This window comes from Bufo gargarizans, chromosome 6 (genome assembly GCF_014858855.1).
Source record: "Bufo gargarizans isolate SCDJY-AF-19 chromosome 6, ASM1485885v1, whole genome shotgun sequence".
Taxonomy (NCBI): Eukaryota; Metazoa; Chordata; class Amphibia; order Anura; family Bufonidae; genus Bufo; species Bufo gargarizans.
In genome coordinates, this window is record NC_058085.1 from 219,764,164 (window position 1) to 219,784,589 (window position 20,426).

The 20,426-nt window shown below is 39.8% G+C and overlaps 1 protein-coding gene across 1 annotated transcript; it reads left to right on the top strand.

The window, feature by feature from the left end:
• The first annotated feature begins 305 nt into the window (after positions 1–305).
• On the top strand, positions 306–7,101 carry LOC122941726. The gene is made up of 2 exons (XM_044299132.1): positions 306–863; positions 4,462–7,101. Exon 2 carries the CDS (start codon positions 5,692–5,694, stop codon positions 6,688–6,690), a length of 999 nt encoding a protein of 332 aa, XP_044155067.1. The 5' UTR covers positions 306–863; positions 4,462–5,691; the 3' UTR covers positions 6,691–7,101.
• The last annotated feature ends 13,325 nt before the right edge of the window (positions 7,102–20,426 follow it).

Below are 20,426 nucleotides of genomic sequence, written 5' to 3' on the forward strand. Positions count from 1 at the left end.
GCCTTCCGGGCAGCGGCCGGGAAAGGAATGCCTCTTTTGGCTAATTCAGACATGAGTTTTGGCACAGTCCAATTGCGCAGAGATGGAATACTGCCGGATTCCAATGCCCTAGAACCCAGGTCTTCGCTAGAAGCATCCACGATATCTGACCCGTGAGACATGACCGGACTGTTGAAACAAGCAAAATGGCGAACCGTCACTACCACTGTTAAGTGCCAAGATTGACTGACACCCGTGCTTTGACACCACCACCGCCACTGCAGAAACTGTCATGCAAAGAAAACCGACCCTGGTGACTGAAAGGAATCCATGTTCTTTTTAATGTCAAAAACAAATTCTGCATTTTGCTGAAGTTTTGTTTCTCTGTTAGGAAATAGCTCTGATTGCTGTCAAAGTAATTGCTGTTAAGTTTCTATTCTCTGTAACCCTGAATTTTATCTCTTTGGCACTACTCCCGGACAATATTCCTAATATGGAAGTTCCGTTTTTGTTTCTCTTTTACTGTCTGTAGAATAGAGCGTGTTAATATGATAGGTTGAATACATAACTTACGATGATATGCTAATAAAGGGGGTAAAGCCCCCTCTATATAATCTGTGTGCATTAAAAATAAACCTCAGAGTGTTCATTCAGTACATCACTGTTGTGTCTTTTATTACCTACTGAGTGAAGCGCTCTCCTGACGTCAGAAAAGGACTCAAACCAAGCCGATACTAGAAGTTTGGTGCCAGGGGTACCAAGTGGGACGTTGAGATTCCTATCAGTTTGGGGGCTCGTGTCCGGGGTCGAGAAGGTCATCGGGTTTGGTAAGAAAGGCATCTGTTATTGTCCTCTGGCCGATCCGACGACCACGTCTCGATCTAGTAAGTAGAACCTACAACTTCTAGTATAATTACTGTATCAGGGATACAGGGAACAGACTCCGGGAGTCTGGGGGAGTGACCCGGGGACTCCGGGAGTCCGCCGTGAGGATCACTCAGAGAAAATATAGTGCGCACTAGATAATATTGTCTCAGGGAGACAAGGATGGAGCTTGGTTTGACTCTTTTAAAGCTGTTTTAAAGTATAAGAATATTAGAGTTGATATAAGGATACTGATGTCCGGGTGGTAAGTGTACGGACTGAAGTTCACTATTTGCATAGAGTTTTAAGGACATTGCATTGTTGTTTTACTGTGTTGCGGAGGTCTGCAATACGCCCCACCCCCGGCTAGGAGCAATCCATTAACCCGGGGATAGGTGAACACAAGTGGCAGACCAAAGCAACAAATTATATGTTTGATGAAACTCTCTGATATTTTGTGATCAGACCTGAGTCCTTTGCCTAGTTGACAGGATTAATTTGTCGAATCCTTAACGCTTCAGTACAGCTAGTTCTAGGAAAGTAGCATCATTAAAATATCAGACGGAATGGGGTCACAAGAGTCTAAAACAAATTATCCCAAACCTGAGACGGGAGAAACATGCAAAGTTTATGTTGCACGGTGTGGTCCCATAAATTACTTCCTAGTTAACCCATGGGTGGATAATTTAGCTGGATGGACTGAGTTCATGCAAGCTGCTAGCCCCTTTTCCCAGGGACGGCGATAATAGCCCGTACCACATGGACATGATAAAGGGTCTTTGTCTGGGAGACAAAGAAGCATGGCCACATTTTGACCATGACCCGTCCTAGGATATGGATTACATGATACAAAGGGGTAGGGAATCCTGCAGAGTAAGTGATGTTATATGTGTAATATTATATTAAAAAAAAAAAAATTGTTCAATAATTTTCTTTCCCCAGCAGTGTAATGTGAGAATCCAAGAATTATTATATATGTACAACATTAACTAAGACCACCTGGCATATAAAATGATTTGGGTTTAACAAAATGACTGTATGATTAAAACATGTTTATTGTCTTCTTATAAGAGTTGATTAATCACAGAGTGAAGATCAGAAAACATTGGAGAACAGCACAACAGCGAGATATACTATTAGCAATTCTGTGTGTGGTGTGGCTATCTGTTTCCAGGAAAGCTGTGTTTGTCTGTGCTGCAAGTTTTGGGATGAAACAAAGACAATTGTGTGATTAGGTTGGAAGACAAATGATTCAGTGGTATGTGAATGGGTGTGGCTCTGAGTTGTAGTGGAGTTGAAAGTGTGAAAGAGCCCTAATGGATGCTTTTAGAAGAGCTGTATATGAATGTGTATGGAGTACGATATCTGTTTTCATATAATATGCGCATTGAGAATTTTATTTTATTTTTCTTGGAAGTTTTTGGTTTTTATTGGTGCCAACAGCATTGATCAAGCTGTACATTTTTTTTATTATTGAAGTCAAAGAAAAGTTTTTATGGGCCTTTTGTGTGTTTATGTCTGTATTGTCAGATCTGTTTGTTTCAATGTTTGAAGTTATGTGTTACATGTTAAGTGTTGTGCTGGACATCAGAGCTCTGTCCTCATGGGCAGCTGGGAATCTAATGACAGAGTAGGAGGACCGCAGTGTCCGACTAAAAGGGGTGGACTTAGATGACTGAGAGTAGGATTCATGGTAGATAGCAGTGCAACCTCAAGTGTGTTAAGTAAAGATTTGTTCATTAAGCTTGACTTACAAGTGTCAGCCAAAAATCTGGGCATAAGAGTACACTCAGATCTCATTTCAATCTCTACACCAGTGCCACTGATTCTTGCAAACATACAGAACCACCCAGAACTTAACAACATTAACCCTGCATTATGGTCTTCAAATGAATATGACACAGGATTCATAGATTGCACACCTTACAAAGCTACTGTAAAACCAAGTGTCATTTCCGTCTTCCAAAAACAATACCTACTGCCAAAAGAGAAACTCGATGGACTTAGGCCAATGATAAAAGAATTCCTACAAAAAGGGAATCCTGGAAGAGGTGATTTCACCCTACAGCACGCCTGTGAATCCAGTGACAAAGGCAGATGGTACTACCCGCTTTGTACAAGATTTAAGGGCCATCAACAACATCATTGTGCCTAATAGCCCCTATTGTACCTGACATCACTCAATTACTATCTGCCATTCCAGCAGACGCTGTTTGGTTCAGTGTGATAGATCTGAAAAATGCATTCTTTTCTGTCCCAGTTGACAAGAAGACCAGACTAATTTTTGCTTTTTCCTTTGACAGACGTCAACTGACCTGGGGCAGACCCCAGGGATATACTGATTCACCTGTAGTGTACAGCATAGTCCTCCAAGCCACGTTAAAACCATGGCACCCCCCCCAAGGTTCCGTGTTGTTGCAATACGTGGATGATTTACTGTTGTGCAGTATGTCAGTGGAGGCCAACATTGAGGATGGTATAACACTGTTACAATGGTTGTTTGAATGTGGACATTAGGGAAAATGCAATGGTGTAAACAGCAAGTCGAATACTTGGGGTTTGTCCTCACAAAGGGGGAAAGGAGGATCAGTCCAGGGAGAGTTCAGTCTGTAGCGGGCCTGGTCACCCCGCTCTCCAAGAAGGAAATGCTATCCTTCCTTGGAATGATAAACTACTGCAGACAATGGATCCCAAACTGTTCCTACTATGACAATATCTTGAGGCAACACTACAGGACAAACCTGATTTAATAAAATGGTCTTCAGAAATGTACAATACATTTGATTATCTGAAATGTTCATTAATGTCAAGTCCAGGATTGGGCCTCCCTGACTACAAACTGCCCTTCCACATGTTTGCACGACAAAATTGTAAAACCATGGCGGGTGTACTGACACAAGAACACGGAGGCAAGTTGCGTCCTTGTGTATTTTTCTCAAAGGTAATGCCCACCCCTGTTCAAGGGATGCCGGCATGTCTGTGTTCTCTTGCAGCCTGTGCTATGATGGTAGAGTTGGCAACTCCTTTCACAATATGACGTTACACCATTTTTGCACACTACACATGATGTTGTAGGCCTACTCAAGGACATCCACACTCAACACAGCAGGCAGCTGAGCTCATTGCACTCACTAGAGCATGTATTCTACATACTGATAAACCTGTCACCATCTATACTGATAGTAGATACGCCCATGGGGTAGTGTGGGACCATGGTATGATTTGACAGGAGAGGATTCACGGCAGCAGATGGTAAGGATCATGTCTCACAGGGCAATGCGCTGGCAGATAAGGTGGCGAAACGAGTGGCCAAATGCAACCCCACAGGTTTGTGTAACCATTGGTAGATGCCATGTTTGGCACCTCCAACCCCTGAGATGTCACAAATGCTTACTTATCTTCAAAGATATGCCACTGAACAGGAACAGCAAGACTGGTGTTATCCAGTATTGCAGAAAAATCCTAAGACAGGATTAGTCTGCAAAGAGGGGGTAGGATATAACAGCATTGAGAATCCTTACAGATACTTATAGGAAGGCCTTTCCCCACCCGCCCAGGTACCAGGTACTTAATAAAACTGAGAAAAAAGTTGCTTGTAAGTCCCCCTCTCTTCCACAGGAACCCACCCACCCATACAGGGTGGGGGATGAGGTAGTGATCAAAACACTGAAGAAAGGAAAATCCCAAGGTGACTTCGCATATGGCCCACCCACTACCGTGGTCGCAGTAACCAGAACAGCCGTGCTGACTGAACAATCTTCAACTTGGATCCACGCCACCCGAGTGAAGCTTGTGAGAGCAAGAGAGGAGGCAGGGACGGAGGCAGACAGCCTTGGCCTTGAAGAAGGACAAGAGGTACTAACGGGGGAAGACAGCCCTGACCTCCAACAAGGCCCAGAGGTACTAACGGGGGCAGACGGCCCTGACCTCCAACATGAGGAGCTCCTCACTCTTTTCTGGAAAATGGTTGAATGTACTGACTAAGATTGCTTCAATAATCTTGTTGATTTTACCAATTAGCAGTATGGGAGAAGTAGCCGCAACTAGCAAGGGCGGCGTCATCACCTTTTGGTATAATTAATCTAACCCTCACGTAGCTACCTACACCTTTTGTCTTTGTGATATATTGAAAACATGTTCATATTATAACTACTGTTCCAACAACTATGTAGAAGGACAGGCCTATATATGTGTAACAGACTCATACTGGGGAAAAGGTTGTGCATATTGAGGATCAGTGGGATGGAATACAGGGACTGAATGGGGATATAAACCAGAAAGCGCCCTCAAAAGGAGGGATAAAGATTCTAAGTCCCTTTTGACTAGAATGACACTCCTTGAGAGAGGGACGTGTTATGTGGACACCTCCACATTGAATTATTGCAAAAAAAAGTCAGCGGAAATGAAAATTGTATTGACAATAGAAAACCCTGGTAAATATGATGAAGGAGATTATGTATTGGGATGGTACTTCCTTAAAATGTGGGGAGCTGCGACTTCCCGGGTAATACAAATGTTCAGACTTAGAGATATGTATAAGTCTAAGGAATACCAACCCATCACAGGTGTCCCCAAAAACCCACTAGCCCCACATATAGTTTCTTTAAAAAACCTAAGGGCCATATCTGATCCCACATATGAGGATACTTTGGCCATGGGGACGGGTTTTTCTGATGTTAATTTGTGGCTGGAGTGGATGAAGTATAGTGCAGCCTCTGTGAATAAAAGTAACTGTTACATATGCGGTGCTGCCAAGCCACACCTAGGTACCGTACCCCTAGTGTTACCAGAAAGTGTTGAAGAATGTTTTTTGACTCTTTTTGTTAATATGTCTTATAACCACAGTGCATGTACAGAATGGAAATCAAAATACCCTCTGTTGTTAAAAAATCCTCGCCCTGGGGCAGGAATCCAGGTAACTACACATGTTACAAAGGTAGTACACATGGGAGGAATGTACAGAATTTCACCAAAGGTTATTGTCACAAATGCAGCAATCTGAACATATCCCTCACTCAGAATCAAGTATACTCCATAGGAGATGTGTACTGGATCTGTGGAGAGGGAAAAATAAGATCCAGACTGGCAGGTGCCTGGAAAGGTGAATGTGCGCTTGCCAAAGTTATAATGAACATGCACATTTTTACTGAATCAGATATTACAGACAAAGGGGTGCTAAAGATAAACAAAAGAAGCAGCCCCCTTTCAAGTTTTGATCCCCATGTGTATATAGATGCAATAGGTGTTCCAAGAGGGGTCCCAGATGAGTTCAAAGCTAGAGATCAAGTAGCCGCCGGATTTGAATCAATATTTCCCATCATTACTGTGAATAAAAATGTGGATTGGATAAATTACAAATACTACAATCAGCAAAGGTTTGTAAACTATACCAGAGATGCATTACAAGGGGTAGCAGAAGAACTACAAGCAGACTCAATCATGACATTTCAGAATCGAATGGTGTTGGATATGATTCTTGCAGAGAAGGGCGGAGTGTGCCGAGTACTGACTGATCCAACCTCCTGTTGCACATACATACCAAATAATACTGGCCCCACTGGTAAGGTCACAATAGCTATAAAAAAGCTTGAAGATCTGTCAATAGAACTGAAAAAGAACTCAGGTATAAATAATCCATGGGATCAATACTCTGGGTGGTTCACAAGTTGGAAACAAGGTCTCATACAACTAGGGATTGTCATACTAATAGACAGTAATTGTAGTAATAGGTGTAGTAGCATTATGTGTTATTCCTTGTGTGAAACGAATGCTAGAAAAAGGGCTCTCCAATATGGCATTATATCAGACTACTCTACCCCAGGAGGATCGAAGCCCAGATGGGTATAAGAATTACCTAATATCATATAGAGAGAGAAAGGACAAGAAAGGAAAGAACCATGTAGTGTGATACACTAAAGGTTCTAAGAGGGGATTTGAAAGGAATCCATGTTCTTTTTAATGTCAAAAACAAATTCTGCATTTTGCTGAAGTTTTGTTTCTCTGTTAGGAAATAGCTCTGATTGCTGTCAAAGTAATTGCTGTTAAGTTTCTATTCTCTGTAACCCTGAATTTTATCTCTTTGGCACTACTCCCGGACAATATTCCTAATATGGAAGTTCCGTTTTTGTTTCTCTTTTACTGTCTGTAGAATAGAGCGTGTTAATATGATAGGTTGAATACATAACTTACGATGATATGCTAATAAAGGGGGTAAAGCCCCCTCTATATAACCTGTGTGCATTAAAAATAAACCTCAGAGTGTTCATTCAGTACATCACTGTTGTGTCTTTTATTCCCTACTGAGTGAAGCGCTCTCCTGACGTCAGAAAAGGACTCAAACCAAGCCGATACTAGAAGTTTGGTGCCAGGGGTACCAAGTGGGACGTTGAGATTCCTATCAGTGACCACCTGACAGCTGAGGTATGGAGAAAGAAGAGACGTGTGACAGCGGATGAATTTGGAGCCAAAGACCTTACCGAGACAGGACAAGATGCTGGTATGAGAGGAACACAAAGGTATCAACCGCAGAAGTAGACCTGTACGCATGAATTAAACAAAATTATTATTTTTTTTTTGGCTAGCGCCAGCGTACAGATAACCCAGGCTGGGTAACGAGGTACGACTGTCCGATTACCGGGAGAAATCGCGGAGTTGGCTGAACGGCTGACGAGCCAGCACCAGAAAACACGGCTAACTAAGTGGTAAGCCAGGTGTATGAAGAAAGGTAACTGAAAAACCTGCCCAACTACCACAGAAAAAATGAATTAGTGCCATGCAATGTGAAGGCCCCGGCGCGCCCCTGCTTCCAAACGTTTTGGGGTGCTTGTTACTGGGGGCACGGCACCCAAACAACTCAGTACCACCACACTGCATGGCATAGCAACCCCCCCCCCCACCTAACTAAGAGCACGGCAGCCCGTGCCAGACTTTGCCCCCCACCAAATGCTGTCTGCACTTTTTTTTTTTTTTTGGGCGTCTCTAAAGGTACATCTGCTTGACAACTGAAAAAACACAAGTGCTGCAACTAATATCACCTTGATCTTATGAGGTCAAAAGTCAGGAGGTTTCCAGGCCAACCAAGAAGAGCTGCACAGATATCTTCACACATACTACCTACTATGAGTCGAGCTATTGATGCCCCCCCTCTCTCTCACAAGCCTCTAGCAATATCCCCCTGAGAAAATAAAACAAACTGGACGGAGGAACACTGAAGGAATCGGAGTCTCGCTGACTCCTGCTACCTGCGTGCGAGTCACGTGGGAGCGTGGCGTGCTGCCAGACTACCGCTCCGGTGTGGGGATGTCCCTCTCTTACCCTAGAGGGACCGACCCCACCGACCGGACTTGATGAACCGAAGCTGCGCTGAGGCAGCAGCTACTTACCCGCCGCACGAGGAGGACCAGGATGCCGGACTGCCGGAGGAAGCGCCGACCGGAAGTGATGCTGTGTTACCTAGGAGACGCTGTAACAGGAACACTGCTGCCGTCCAACGTAACAGGGAGAGAGGTATGAGCCAGATATAGGCCAGGACGCCCCTCCCACAAATACAGGCCAATGAATCGGCCTTGCTACATATCTATAAATCCGTATACCCCATCTATCTAAATTCTATCAATTTATCTATCTATATTTCTATCTACATATCTATGTATCAATTACCTATCGATCTATCTATACTGTCTATTTACAGACATGTCAGGACATGTCCTAATATAAAGACTATACATATATCTATGTATATAGATAGATACATCTATCTATGATGTATATAGATATATACATCTATCTTTGTATCTATACAGCTATATACCCCATCTATCTAAATTATATCTATACATTTATTTACCTATCTACCCTTCTATCTATCTATCTATCAATTACCATCTATCTATCTATCTGTTATCTATCTATCCATTTATCCATCCAACTGTCTATCTATCTATCTATGTATCTATCTGTTATCTATCTATCCATTTATCTATCCAACTGTCCATCTATCTATCCATCTGTTACTTATCTATGTATCTATACATCCGTATACACCATCTATCTAAATTCTATCTATCTTTCTATCTATCAATTATCTATCTATCTTTTTATCTACCTATCTATAGTCTATCTATCCATCTATCTATCTTTCCATCTTTCTATCTATCTATCAATGGGTATAACTCTCAACGTCACTAACACTAGACTTGTTCATTTTAACAGCTTAAAAGACCTTAGGTCGGATTACTCACGCATACCAGAGAGACAAAAAACAATGGGCCAGATTTATCATTAGCTCAAGTCAGAATAATGGAGTGAAAAAGTCGAAAAAAAAATGCGCACAAATTTGCAACTTTTTTCTGCTCTGCACTATGCTCGCCAGTTTTCTGAAAGTGGGCGTGTTTTCTTATGTAAATGAATCTCTAGACAGATTTACTATTGGGACTATTTAAAAAGTCGCTAAAAAGTCGCAAAAAAATTGCACAATTTCACTCCAGTGAGGACCATGTTATCTTATGAGACTTTTTTTTATAGAACAGGTGACTTTTTCGTAAAGATGTGCGACTTTTGTAAAGCTGCTTACTGACAGATAAAATACTACCGTCAAACCACATTTATTACAGTCTTAAAGGGCCGATCATAAATCTGACTTGGCTAAAACTGACTTTAGCCATATGTGAAAGTGGAGTGAGCTGTCAGAGTAATGATAAATCTGGCCCAATAGGTATAGAGCAAAACGTAATTTTCAGAAATAGAAACGTTTGGCCATAGAGACAAGACCGTATCCTAAGATGCTATTTAAGAGCGACAGCAGCGGCACACAATTTTTCCAGGGGCAGATTCTATCTTTATAGATATTATAAATATTGACAATACTAATTGATTCTTATATATAAATATTTAAATTATTTAATTATTTAAAATATTTAAATATAAAATATTTAAAACTAATTTAATAAAATCTATTTTATCTATTTATTTATCTACTATCTACCAATTTATCCTAAAAAATTCTATAAAGCCCCTATCAAGCTATTAAAACTAATAGAAATCCTAATAAATTCCTATAAAAATCCTATAAAACCCCTATCAAGCTATTAAAACTATTAGAAATCCTAATAAATTTCTATAAAATTCCTATAAAACCCCTATCAAGTTATTAAAAATCCTAATAAATTTCTATTAAACCCCTATTAAGATATTAAAACTAATAAAAATCCTATAAAACACCTATCAAGCTATTAAAACTAATAGAAATTCTAATAAATTCCTATAAAAATCCTATAAAACCCCTATCAAGCTAATAAAAATCCTAATAAATTTCTATAAAACACCTATTAAGATATTAAAACTAATAAAAATCCTATAAAACACCTATCAAGCTATTAAAAACCTAATAAAAATCCTAATAAATTCCTATAAAAATCCTAAAAAACATCTATCAAGCTACCGTATTAAAAACCTAATAAATTCTTATAAAAATTCTATAAAAAACCTATCAAGCTATCAAAATCCTAATAAATTATAATATCTATCTATGTATCTTTCTCTCTACTAATTATCTATCTATATTTCTACAATTATCTATCTATTTATCTTTCTATTCATCTATCTGTTATCTGTCTTTGTATCTATACATCCGTATACCCCCATCTATCTTTCTATCAATTATCTATCTACCTATCTATACTATATCTTTCCATCTATCTATCTTTCCATCTATGGGTATAACTCGCAACATTTTACCCCTTAGGCCAGGGGCGTCGCTAGGTTAAAACATTCGGGGCCTGGGCCCCGGATGTTTTGTCCCATGCCCCGAATGTCCTGCCTGCCTGCTAGATGCAACTGTATTGCCGTACACAGAACGGCAAATACAATTGAATCTTATACTGGGAACAGGCGAAGGACCTTTGGTGACATCACAGGCCATGTGATCAGCAAAACAGGCTGTGATAGGATGACCTGGATGATGTCACCATCCAGGTCATCCTATCACAGCCTGTTTTGCTGATCACATGGCCTGTGATGTCACCAAAGGTCTTTCGCCTCTTCCCAGTTCAGGATTGGACCGGAGTCAAGAGGAGAAGGAGCCTAATAGTGATGTCTGTACAGGCGAGGTAAGTGAAGGGAGAGGTAGAGAAATGCTGGGAGTTGTAGTTATTTAACTGGGATGTATTTTAGGGCTGAAGGGAGGGATGTTATTGACATGGAACTGTGTGCTTGAGGTGGCTGGGGGAGGGAGGGATGTTATTTACATGGGACTGTATGTTTAGGGTCCGTTCACACTTGCGTTTGGTGATCCGCTTGTGAGATCCGTTTCAGGTCTCTCACAAGCAGCCCCAAATGCATCAGTTTAACCCCAATGCATTCTGAATGGATGCGGATCCATTCAGAATGCATTCGTTCGGCTCCGTGCGGTCCCCCGTTCCATTTTGGAGGCGGACCTCAAAATGCTGCAAGCAGCGTTTTTTGTGTCCGCATGGCCTTGCGGAGCCAAACGCATCCGTCCTGACAATGTAAGTCAATGGGGACGGATCCCTTTGCATTGACACAAAATGGTGCAATTGTAAACGGATCCGTCCCCCATTGACTTTCAATGTAAGTCAGGACGGATCCGTATTGGGAATTAGAAATTAAAATCTAATACAAACAAATTGGTCCTGAACGGATGCATTCGTTTGTATTATATCGGTGCGGATCCGTCCTGTACAAGTACATGAACGCAAGTGTGAAAGTAGCCTTAGGGGGTGATGTTTACATGGGATTGTGCGTTGGAGGCGGCTGGGGAAGAGGTGATGTTATTTACATGGGACTGTATGGTGGAGGGAGGATTATAACTGCAGGGGGCACTGCAAATCCAGGGGACATTATAGGCGTTCTTATTACTACTGGGGGCTCTATAGGAGGGTCTTGTAGATCTGCCTTATTTCTACTAAGCGCACTATGGGGGCCTTATTACTACTGAGGGTCTGTAGGGAGCTTTATTGCCACTGGGGGAGCAATAGGGGGCCTTATTTCTACTAGGGACTCTGTGAGGGTATTATTAATATGGGAGGGCATTGTTGAGGAGCATTATCACGGTTGGGGCAGTGTTACTAATAATGGCATTCTAGAAGGGAATTACTATTGGTGGGACTATGAGGAGCACTATTACTATGGGGGGCAGTAATGTTTCTTTAGGATAGTATTTGGGGGTATGAGGGGGGGGGTTGAGGTTTTGGCATAGAAAGCAGCAGGATAACACTGTGGGGACTCCAGTTGGGGGATAATGATAGAAAGTGAGGAAGCTAAGATGTCTGTGTGTCACACTCTGCAGAGACGAGGCGGCTGAGAGAAGTTGTCCAGACCGAGAAGATGATGACAGAGAGGAGACGTCACCTGGAGGCCCTGGATGTGACAGGTAAGTGCCGCTGTATAGCAAGTACAGCATAGTGCGGCGGGGGGGCATATTTATTGGGGCTTGTGCCCCGGATCTTTTGAGACCCTAGCAACGCCCCTGCCTTAGGCCCATTTCATAGCTGCTTCTATGACAGAAATTCAACAGATCCACCCATCAGCTGTCGGTCAATTTCTACAAGCAACTAACAAATTTACAAAACTAGCAGTGTTTACACATTTGTTACGAGGCGCAGGCAGTATGTTGTACAACCAGCTGTAACAATGAAGAGCCGGAATAGAACGGTTATTTAAAATCTAAATAGCTAACAAAACAGGCCGAAACAGGTAGTATATGTGGTAGTCAGAAACACAGCAATTACATTTTTAAAATTTCAGCGTTCATTGACCCTATTTTTTGGTCACGACGGCCATTTTCTTAAATACCGCAAACATTTTGCAAAGTGCGTCAGGGTATGTCCAAGCATGTCGAAGGCATGTTCTGGCATGTCCTAAGGGTTATTTAAGAGCTGCAAAAGCATTTTTGTTGTGTTAGGAAATTTGCCTTGTTACGTAATTATGTTTAATAAAAATCGAAGGCGTACTTGATTACTTGATTTAAGCAAAATATTTGATCACTGCATCTAGAGCAGATACGTAACATTTATAATTGATACGTCTAACATCCTAAAACTAAATGACCAGCGGCACACAACTTTTTCGGGGGTCCGATAACATCTAGCAGACATAGTCGTCTTTTGTCCCGTCACATCCGCGGTGGATGCGACAGAAACAACAGAATTCTGTAACAAAGATATGTAAAGCTTCAAAGTAAAGTTCCAACGCTAACCAAACTTTCTGTAACAAAGATATGTAAAACAAATAAAAATGTAGGCCGCTTTTTCTTTTGACAGTAAATACACTGTCTTAATTAGTTAAAATTACATAAACAGCTAGGACATACCGGTGATAATAAAAACGTTGCTAAAATGATTGCAAAAGCAAATTTGTGTTAAAGAGGTCTTGTTATCGCTCATGAAGTTTTTTTCTTTTTTTTTTCTTTTTACTGAATACTTGCATTACTCATGAAATAACATGACGAGCACAAGAATATTTATGTCAGCTGTTTGTACCTATGATTACATATTTATAAATAACTAGACATTATACCCGTCACAATAACGGATGTTAGAATTGTCAGGCGCTTAGAGCAATCATCACGGGGAAGTTGTGCGCAGTGGTTGTCGCTCTTGAATAGGATCTTAGGACACGGTCTTGTCTCTATGGCCAAACGCTTCCTATTTCTGAAAATGCCGTTTTGCTCTATATCTAATGTTTTCTGCGTCTCGGGTTTGCGTGAGTAATCCGACATAAGGTCTTTCAAGCTGTCAAAATTAACAAGTCGAGTGTTAGTGACGTTGCGAGTTATACTCATAGATGGAAAGATAGATAGATGGAAAGATATAGTATAGATGGGTAGATGGAAATATAGATAGATAATTGATAGAAAGATAGATGGGGGTATACGGATGTATAGATACAAAGATAGATAACAGATAGATGGATAGATAGATAAATAGATAATTGTAGAAATATAGAAAGATAATTGGTAGAGAGAAAGATACATAGATAGATATTATGATTTATTAGGATTTTAATAGCTTGATAGGTTATTTATAGAATTTTTATAAGAATTTATTAGGTTTTTAATACGGTAGCTTGATAGGTGTTTTATAGGATTTTTATTAGTTTTAATATCTTAATAGGTGTTTTTTTAGAAATGTATTAGGATTTTTATTAGCTTGATAGGGGTTTTATAGGATTTTTATAGGAATTTATTAGGATTTCTATTAGTTTTTATAGCTTGATAGGTGTTTTATAGGATTTTTATTAGTTTTAATATCTTAATAGGGGTTTTATAGAAATTTATTAGGATTTTTAATAACTTGATAGGGGTTTTATAGGATTTTTATAGAAATTTATTAGGATTTCTATTAGTTTCAATAGCTTGATAGGGGTTTTATAGGATTTTTATAGGAATTTATTAGGATTTCTATTAGTTTCAATAGCTTGATAGGGGTTTTATAGGATTTTTATAGGAATTTATTAGGATTTCTATTAGTTTTAATAGCTTGATAGGGGCTTTATGGGATTTTTATAGGATAAATTGGTAGATAGTAGAGGGCATACTGTATTTAATAATAGATCATGGAAAAAGTCCTATAAATAGATAGTTAGATTGAAGGATCAATTAGTATTGTCAATATCTATAAAGGTAAAATCTGCCTCCGGGAAAATTGTGTGCCACTGCTGTTGCTCTTAAATAGCGTCTTAGGACATGGTCTTGTCTCTATGGCCAAACTTTTCTATTTCTGAAAATGCAGTTTTGCTCTTTACCTATTGTTTTTTGTGTCTCTGGTATGCGTGAGTAATCCGACCTAAGGTCTTTTAAGCTGTTAAAATTAACAAGTCTAGTGTTAGTGACGTTGAGAGTTATACCCATTGATAGATAGATAGATAGATGGAAAGACAGATAGATGGATAGATAGACTATAGTTAGGTAGATAAAAAGATATATAGATAATTGATTGATAGAAAGATAGATAGAATTTAGATAGATGGTGTATACGGATATATAGATACATAGATAAGTAACAGATGGATAGATAGATGGACAGTTAGATAGATAAATGGATAGATAGATAACAGATAGACGGATAGATACATAGATAGATGGATAGATAGGTAGGTAAATAAATTGATATATATATATATATATAACTTAGATAGATGGGTATATGGCTGTATAGATACATAGATAAAAAAGATAATTGATAGCTAGATAGACAGTTGTCTGGATACATGGATAGATAGATAACAAATAGATGGATAGATACATAACAAATAGATGGATAGATACATAGATAGTTGGATAGATAAATGGATTAATAGATAGATATAAGATAGATGGATAGATAGACTATAGATAGGTAAATAGAAAGATAGATAAATAATTGATAGATAGAAGGATAGATAGGTAGATACATTGATATAATTTAGATAGATGGGGTATATGGCGTAGATAGATAACAGATAGATAGATGCATAGATATATGTATAGACTTTATATTTGGACATGTCCTGACATGTCTGTAAATAGACAGTATAGATAGCTAGTTAATTGATACATAGATATGTAGACAGAAATATAGATAGATAAATTGATAGAATTTAGATAGATGGATGGATAGATAAACATATAGATACATAGATAGATAGACAGACAGTTGGATGGATAAATAGATAGATAACAGATTGATAGAAGGATAGATAGGTAAATAAATTTATAGATATAATTTAGATAGATGGGGTATATGGCTGTATAAATACATAGATAGGTAACAGATAGATGGATAGATAGATAACAGATAGATGGATAGATAAATACATAGATAGATAGATAGATAGATAGATACATAGATACATAGATAGGTAGGTAAATAAATTGATAGATGTAATTTAGATAGATGGGGTATAAGGCTGTATAGATACATAGATAGATAGACAGTTGTCTGGATACATGGCCAGAAAGATAGATAACAGATAGATGGCTAGATAGACTATAGATAGGTAGATAAAAAGATAGATAGATAGATAGATAGATAGATAGATAGAATTTAGATAGATGGTGTATACGGATGTATAGATACATAGATAAGTAACAGATAGATGGATAGCTAGATGGACAGTTGGATAGATAAATGGATAGATAGATAACAGATAGATGGATAGATACATAGATAGAAGGATAGGTAGGTAAATAAATTGATATATATATAACTTAGATGGGTATATGTCTGTATAGATACATAGATAAATGATAGATAGATAGACAGTTGTCTGGATACATGGATAGATAGATAACAAATAGATGGATATATAAATGGATTGATAGATATAAGATAGATGGATAGATAGACTATAGATAGGTAGATAGAAAGATAGATAAATAATTGATAGATAGAAGGATAGATAGGTAGATAAATTGATATAATTTAGATAGATGGGGTATATGGTGTAGATAGATAACAGATAGATGCATAGATACATAGATATGTGTATAGACTTTATATTAGGACATGACTGTAAATAGACAGTATAGATAGATAGGTAATTGATACATAAATATGTAGATAGAAATATAGATAGATAAATTGATAGAATTTAGATAGATGGGGTAGTTGGATAGATAAATGGATAGATAGATAACAGATAGATGGATTGATGGTAATTGATAGATAGAAGGATAGATAGGTAAAAAAATTGATAGATATAATTTAGATAGATGGGGTATATGGCTGTATAGATACATAGATAGGTAACAGATAGATGGATAGATAGATGGTAATTGATAGAATGATAGATAGATAGATAGTTGAATAGATAAATGGATTGATAGATATAAGCTAGATGGATAGCTAGACTATAGATAGGTAGATAGATAGATAATTGATAAATAGATAGAAGGATAGATAGGTAGATAAATTGAAATATAGAATTTAGATAAATGGGGTATATGGCGTAGATAGATAACAGATAGATGCATAGATACATAGCTACATAGATATATGTATAGTCTTTATATTAGGACATGTCCTGACATGTCTGTAAATAGACAGTATAGATAGATCGATAGGTAATTGATACATAGATATGTAGATAGAAATATAGATAGATAAATTGATAGAATTTAGATAGATGGGGTATACAGATTTATAGATATATAGATAGATAACAGATAGACTTAACAATGCACAGTGCAAACCTGGTGATAATCTGTGTGGAATTAGTCGCGCTTACATTTATATGTAAAACGTCTGTTAGAATTTGTCAAGCTACTGCATTATCTGTTTGCAATTAGTCGTGCTTAAATTTGTATGTAAAAGGTCTGTATCTCTTTACATTATGTGCTGTGACATTGCATCGTATTTCTGTACTTTGTTTTTATCTGCACAATAAAGCTATTGAAACGCTGCAAATGGCAATATTTGTTTATCTGGTAATAAGGCTATTGAAACCATCTGTGTGGGAATGTAAAAGCCTGTTTAGGGGCGTGTTGACGAAAGGGGTTTTGGTAGACAATGAAAAGGGGCGTGGTACCTGTCACTTTTTGACGAATAATATATAAGCTTCACTACTGCCATATATCTGAGAGTCGATGGATCATTATTGTGGTGGTCTCTGTAGTGTTTGGATAGTGAATGTAATTCATACTCTTTCTTTATATTCGAGACATGCTCTGATACTCTCTTCTTTAGAGTTCGTTTAGTTCTACCTATGTATTGTTTTCGACACGGGCATTCAATTAAGTATATAACATTGGTCGAATCGCATGTCAGGCCCTCTTTAATGTCCATTGAAAATGAGGTCTGGGTTGATTGTGCCTTTAAAGTTTTTTTTTAAGGAATTTGGTGATTCTACAATTAGAGCAGCGTTCACATCTGTGAAAACCATTAAAAGACAACCAGTTCTGCTTATTTTGTATGATCTGATTCTTCCTTTTGCTCTTCACAGATGGGGCAACTTTGAGGCCTAAATTAGAAACCCTAGTGTATGTAATCTGGGGCGTAGCAGTAAGCAGAGGTCCAATTATTTTGTCCCCAAGTAGGTGATGCCAATATTTCTTAATAATTCGTCCCATTCCTCTATACTGTGCATGGAATGGTAGGATCATTCTCAATGTATCCTCCATCATTTGTCTCTGCTTAGGGACAAAAAATGATTCCCTCTTCAACTTCCTAACTTCCCCTAGTGATCCTTCCAAGAGGTGGATGGGATATTGTTTATCAAGGAACTGCTGTTTTAATGCCCCCGCCTCTATTTCAAATTGTTGTTCCTGGGTACAATTGCGCTTTAACCTTCTAAATTGGCTTTTCGGCACATTAATCAGCCATCTAGGTAAGTGACAGCTTGTGTATAGTATGTAGCTGTTTTTGGTCACTGGTTTATGATATGTGCTGCATACTAATTTATTATCCTCTACTTTGATGTCAAGATCCAGTAACATATATAGAGTGCCTGGTCTACCTTTTTACTACTATTTATTACTTCTTGTGTGGCTGGGTGGGCCACTCAGACCAAGAGCACCTGTTCCACATTGTCTAGCTGGAGTGATCCACAGATACTTCGTTTAAAGATCCAGGAACTGTACATTTACATCACTAATGGTGAAAGTGAATTTAAGGTTCCAGTCATTTAAATGTATTAGTTCCAGAAAGGATGAAAGGGCTATCATTGTATCCTGCCACACAAACACCACATCATCTATGTACCGTCGCCACAGTACCAGACCCGCCCCCAGTACTGGCTGGATGGCAGCAGATTCCCATTGGGCCATGAATAAATTGGCGTAACTGGGGGCGAATCTGGTACCCATGGCGGTACCCTTGCACTGTACATAAAAATCCCCATCAAAGGTAAAATAATTGTGTGTTAGTATATATTCAACCCCCTCTATTATAAACAATATCTGTTCCTCCTTCATGGTGTTAGTTACTGATAGAGGGCCTTCAAGCCCTGTTTGTGATCAATTATTGTATAAAGGGAATTCAAATCTAGAGTGCCCAAAATCTCACCTATAAGTCTGTCCGGACGACTGTGATACTTTCATGTTTTATGCTTACTTGCTATAAATTTTATTGTGGATACTAATCAACCATGTGTATGCTTGATATTGAGTGACTCCCTACCAAAGTCTTTTACTCCAGACTATCATTGTGCCACTATGTGACAGAGGTCAGACATCCATGCCCACTCCTCGCTTGTGAATAGCGGAAGCTGACTGGAAAGGCTATGGTATTCCACAACTGCCCTCTGCTGCTCACAAAGCCCGGCCAACATGTGGAACATGGAGTTCCAGCGTGTGCTCACGTTGCACAACAGCCAGTGAGCTGGCAATTTCAAGCGCTGCTGCAGCATTGACAGACCAGTTGAAGCTGTCGGTGACTTGCGGAAATGGGCACACGCGGCACACCTTCACCAGTAGCTCAGGCAAATTGGGGTATGTTTTTAGAAACCGCTGGACCACAAGGTTGAATACGTGGGTAAGGCATGGCATGTGTCTAAGGTTGACCAGCTCCGAAGCCGCCACCAAATTACGGCCATTATCAGACACAACCATGCCTGGTTCTAGGTTGAGTGGCGAGAGCCACAGCTCAGTCTGGTCTCTTATCCCCTGCCACAGCTCTGCGCCGGTGTGCTGTTTGTCACCTAGGCAGATCAGCTTCAGCCCGGCCTGTTGCTGCTTCCCCACTGCAGTGCTACACTGCTTCCAGCTACCGACTGATGGCTGACTGGTGCTGTAAGAGGATAATTCTGAGGTGGAAGTGGAGGAGGAGGCGGCGGAGGAGAAGTGGGTGTTGGAGCCACTAATGTAGGTTGTGGCGGAAACCCTGATGGAATTGCGGCCCACAATCCTTGGCGTCGGTAGCACCTGTGCCATCCCAGGGTAAGAGTTGCTCCCTGCCTTCACAACATTCACCCAGTGTGCCGTCGGGGAAATGTAGCATCCCTGGCCGAAAGCACTTGTCCATGTGTCCGTGGTTAAGTGGACCTTCCCAGTAACTGTGTTGGTCAGGGTACGTGTTATGTTAAGGGACACATGGTGTAAGGCTGGCACGGCACACCTTGAAAAAAAGTAGCGGATGGCCTCAGTGTCCACAAGCCTAAATGGCAACATTTCCAGGGCCAGTAATTTGGAAAGCTGCGCATTTAGTGCCTTGGCCTGTGGGTGGGTGGCTGGGTATTTGCGCTTGCGTTCAAATGCCTGGGGTAATGACATTTGGTCGCTGATGGTGCTTGCAAATGTCCAGGTGCAGGGCGGGAGGCATCCAGGCCTGCGTCTTGGACAGGGGATTGGCTAGCACGTAACATGGGAAGAGGAGGCAGTGGTGTGACCCGCACACACACATTGTAGACACAGGCATTTGGCCCACCTATTAGGGTGCTTTGATGACATGTGGCGGATCATGCTGGTGGTGGTGAGGTTGCTAGTGTTCACGCCCCGGTTCATTTTGGTGTGGCACAGGTTGCAAACTACTATTCTTTTGTCGTCCACACTTTCCTAAAAAAAGTGCCATACTGCCGAACACCTACCCCTTGGCAAGGGAGATTTATGCAGTGGGGTGCTCCGTGGAACAGTTGCGAGCCTGTTTGGTGGT